We start from the raw sequence: 4,654 nt of genomic DNA, 5'->3' as shown, positions 1-4,654 counted from the left end.
TTTTTCCATGTCAGGCCCTCCTACCTGCACTAAACCTTCAGGATAGCGAGCAAGCGTCTAACCTACTGAGCCACCGCGGCTCCCAGACTTGAACATGAGAGAGAACTGAAGAATGGAGAGACCTGAGGAACAAGTAATAGACATAACTGAAGAAGAGGAATGCGTAATGGAGAGAACGGAAGATGAGGAATAGTAACGTAGAATACTGAAATGAAATGAACAGAGTTTTACGTCCTTAGGAGAATATTGAAGAAAAGGAATAAGTAATGAAGAGAACGGAAGATGAGGAATACGTAATAGAGAATACTGAAGAAGAGGAATACGTGATAGAGAGAACTGGAGATACGTAACACGTAGTGGACAGAATTAAAAAAATAGAATACGTAATGGAGAATACTGAATAAGAGGAATATGTATAACGGAGAATACTGAAGAAGAGGAATACGTAATGGAGAATACTGAAGAAGAGGAATAAGTAATGGAGAGAATATTGAAGAAAAGGAATAAGTAATGGAGAGAAGGGAAGAAGAAGAATACGTAATGAAGAATATTGAAGAAGGGGAATAGTAACGGAGAATACTGAAATGAAATGAAATGAGATTTACGTCCTTTGGAAAATATTGAAGAAGAGAAATGAGTAAGGAAGATGAGGAATACGTAATAGAGAATACTGAAGAAGAGGAATACGTGATAGAGGGAACTGAAGATACGTAACACATAATGGAGAGAATTGAAGAAGAAGAATACGTATTGGAGAATACTAAAGAAGAGGAATACGTATAACGGAGAATACTGAAGAAGAGGAATACGTATAACGGAGAATACTGAAGAAGAGGAATACGTAACGAAGAATACTGAAGAAACAGAAAGCTTGAAGGATGAAATAGAAGAGGAAGTGATTGTTCAGTGGAAAACTTTGGTATTTTCATGTAAGAGATAAAATACTAATATTAGGATATATATAACTGAAGAATTGGAATTTGGAGAACACTAAAGATAACGTGTATAAAATAGGGAGAATTGAAATTATTGTATATTATAATAGGAAAAACATCGAAGGATATTGGAGAATGCTGAAGAATTGGAAATATAGAATTATATGAATTAAGAATATTAAAAATATGAAGTTTGAATCTTAAGAGACGTGAAGAACAATGATATGTGAGCATAATAGACAGGATCGAAAACTGTATTATAAAATGAATATGGCACCTTCCTATAGCAGACTGCGAACTTGGTTAATTATTATGAATGCAAATTGCAAAAACATAACCCCACACACTTAATTTAACGATAATAAACTACTGTATCAAATTCAACCCAAAACATTATTATGTCAGATTGTTCAATATTACTTGTGTATAAAATTCATATCAATTCAAGACACCCAAAATACAATCAGCATATGATTGACCTAGGAAATGACGATTTTATTCAGATTTCTCTAGAAATGAAGTGATATGACGATAAGACGGGCAGCCTACAATAGTTTGGCGAATTCAGAAGTCTCTTATCAGAAATAAATTCTCGATGCCATTACAGATAGGCAAATATAAGCAGACGGAATGATGGTATCGTACAAAATATAGATTACAAAATGCACCAGGGGATACGCATCTGAAAAACGAATAATCTTTTTTTTTCTACCATGGGAAAATATTGATAAATATGTGAAATGGAAAAAGTAAAATTTGATATTTTCTTCATTTTGATTTCTGTCTCTATGTTATTGGAGGAGATAAAATCAGACGACTGCTGTTAGTTCGTCTGTTAGATTATAATTTAGAGATGAGTTGTTGGTGAAAATATTTTTATTCAGAAGAGTGGGCGGCTAAAGATAATAAAAAAAATGTTTTGTAAGCCCCCTTTTCCATATCGGATGACATACAACACCGAGGGTAATACAAATATTGTATTGCATTTAAAAAAGAATCCAACATTATGCTGCGATACAGGGAAAAATCTTATTCCAAGAAGGTAAAAAAGAAAGTTCCGCATGATACATGAGAGGCTCACAATGTGTTAGTTTTATGTTCTGGCCGGGACTGCAAATACACAGGCTCGATGGTGGATTACATATCAATAGAATGGAATTCAGAATAGTTAAGAATTCCAGCATTTCCATATTTGATAATATAGTCATCTATTTCATCATGGAGATAAGCATCATGGAATTACTAACAACGATGTAAAGAGTCTATCTTAATCTAGCCATGTTTTAAATTACAGTTTTTAATTTAGATAATGACCCGTGATTGTTAATATTGATAATTCTCGTCTAATCAGACTTAATTAAAGTATAATTGCATCTAAACAGACGTGAGTGCAGTAGGTCTACATGCCGCCTTTCATCTTCAAGGAAAGATACCATCTCTCATTGCATAATTGAGATATGGTGGCATTTGAGAACTACTTTTCATGTTATTTGGTGAAATTTAGGCCCTTATCAACAAGTTGGTATTTGACGAGTGGCCTTCATCATTTAGTATTTGTAATACACATGTGATATTGCGATAGCGGTTGCGGTGGGTGTGGGAATATGAGAATATGATATTAATTTTATTAATTGGTGCACGTAATTACTATGAGACGACAATCTTTTTCGGCAAATCAATGAACTATAGTAAAGCTTAATAATAGTAGATAGTTAAATAGTTATTTAAAGGGTTTTACTAGGGTTTTCCAGCTTTTTTAAGTGTATCGAGACACTGATGGCATCTATTTGTACCATTCCAATTTCTTTTCAGATGTCTGTGGATCTTTTATCCTGTATAATAACTTCACTAACGCAAAGCCATTAATAATATCCAGAACATTTCGATGGCTACGTCATAAAACCAAAAGTTTTGGTGTAATTTTTAAACATCTTACAGCGTCACTGCACATAAAAAGCCTCTTTACAATATCTTTATGTTACATGTATCTAATAACTCCAAAAAACAGAGTATGTGGTAAAAAATGAAGCAATACATTTAGTTTCTATTAAATCTCTCTCCAAAATGTTCCTATTAAATGTCACAATAATTGAGCGAAATCCAAAAAGTTGCATAGCAAATGTCAAAATATACACAACGAATTGTATGATTAATGTTTCAATATGTATACATTATATGATTAACATCACAAAACGTATAGGGACCTACTGTCAAACTTTGTACAGTGAATGACACCAAATTATCATAAATCATCAATGTCATCATCTATTACTATTTTGTATAATTATGTCACAATTTGCATATCACTTTGTTTAATGAATGTCACAATTTGTGCAGCGATTTTTATAATGAAAGTTACAGTTTACACAACAATTTGCATAACGAATGTCACAATTTGCAAAGAAATTTTGTATAATGAATGTCACCATTTTTAATAGAAATTTTGTATGATTAATGTCACAATTTGTAAGGATATTTTTGTATGATGTATGTAACGATGTGTAAACCACTTTCTACAATGAACGTCACAGTCTGCATGGTAAGTGTTACGAATTGCATAATAAATACTACATATGTTACAAAAATCTTTATGATAAGCAGCCTAGATAGTAGCCTAGTGATGCAAAAATTATAAGCCCTTTGATTTTGGGGTCGATTAGTTCACGGAACTTAGGAAAATCGTACTACATATAACATAGATGTACATCTAACTTAAGTGGTTTCGATTGGTTTATGAATAGATTGTTCATATATATATGTATTTCACTCTAGTTACTTATTAAAACTTTAGAATTTTCTCCAGAAATCAACACTTTATCTAATCAAAGTAGCCTTATCACACTTTAGCCCAAGGGACTTCTGGATACTTGAGGACAACAGGATATAAAGGTGCGAACATTACCATGGGCATATTATGAGGTGTCCCTTTAACGCCTATAAATAGAACATCCTTTGTTCAATTACATTTATTGAGAAATTTAATTAACAATTATTTCTTCTAATTAATGAAAAGTAGGTTATACATATCTTATCAATCGGAAACGTCAACATACAGATGTACATTTTATTATTATGATATGGTAGATAAGTGAACTGGAAACCTTATTACATAAACTTACAGTTTGAAAGTTCATTTCTTACTACTAGTGTGACTCTGTCTGTATAGCGGGATCAAAACTTCGATGGATTTATGACGAGATCAAACGGAAATTTCTTCTCTAAAATTGGACAAATACGAAACATAAGCAGGCTCTAGCAAGGGAAATCATGGATCGATATTTCAATTTTTTTTTAAATTTCACTCTCAAACTGAGCACTTTGGTTATGCTGAAAATATCTATCACAACGCCTGACAGGCTAGACATACTGTGACATAAGCAACATCATTCAAAATAATGACTGATACTTTAATCCAGGGGACACAGAAAGAATCCCGCTGACCAGAATTCAAAACTAGATCTTTAACAGGTAATAAAGCATGTGAAAGACACGTTGTTTGAGTAGACAGTCAATAACAATACAGCAGGTTAGAATCTGAACGTTGTCTGTCGGTAAGGACTAAAACAATAAGCGAGATGTGATACTGAAAGCTATTGCCAATGAGTAACGCTTATCCAGACAAGGTATCAATAATAATTGTCTAAGCAATAGTATGCTTAGTATGTTAATGCTATTGGTGGTATATTATGTCGGTTTTCATCATATAACGCTTAGCTAGA

The 4,654-nt window shown here is 32.8% G+C and overlaps 1 protein-coding gene across 1 annotated transcript; it reads right to left on the bottom strand.

The window, feature by feature from the left end:
- Positions 1-227: 227 nt before the first annotated feature.
- On the bottom strand, positions 228-864 carry LOTGIDRAFT_135608 (hypothetical protein; the record flags this gene model as incomplete). The annotated part of the gene is made up of 2 exons (XM_009069124.1): positions 228-428; positions 658-864. Coding segments are annotated over 2 exons (408 nt in total), but the record flags the coding sequence as incomplete, so codon positions are not given.
- Positions 865-4,654: the final 3,790 nt, after the last annotated feature.

The sequence above is a fragment of the Lottia gigantea genome, assembly GCF_000327385.1.
Source record: "Lottia gigantea unplaced genomic scaffold LOTGIsca_99, whole genome shotgun sequence".
NCBI lineage: Eukaryota > Metazoa > Mollusca > Gastropoda > Lottiidae > Lottia > Lottia gigantea.
Note: the sequence above shows the minus strand (reverse complement) of the source record. Positions and strands in the feature narration are given on the sequence as shown.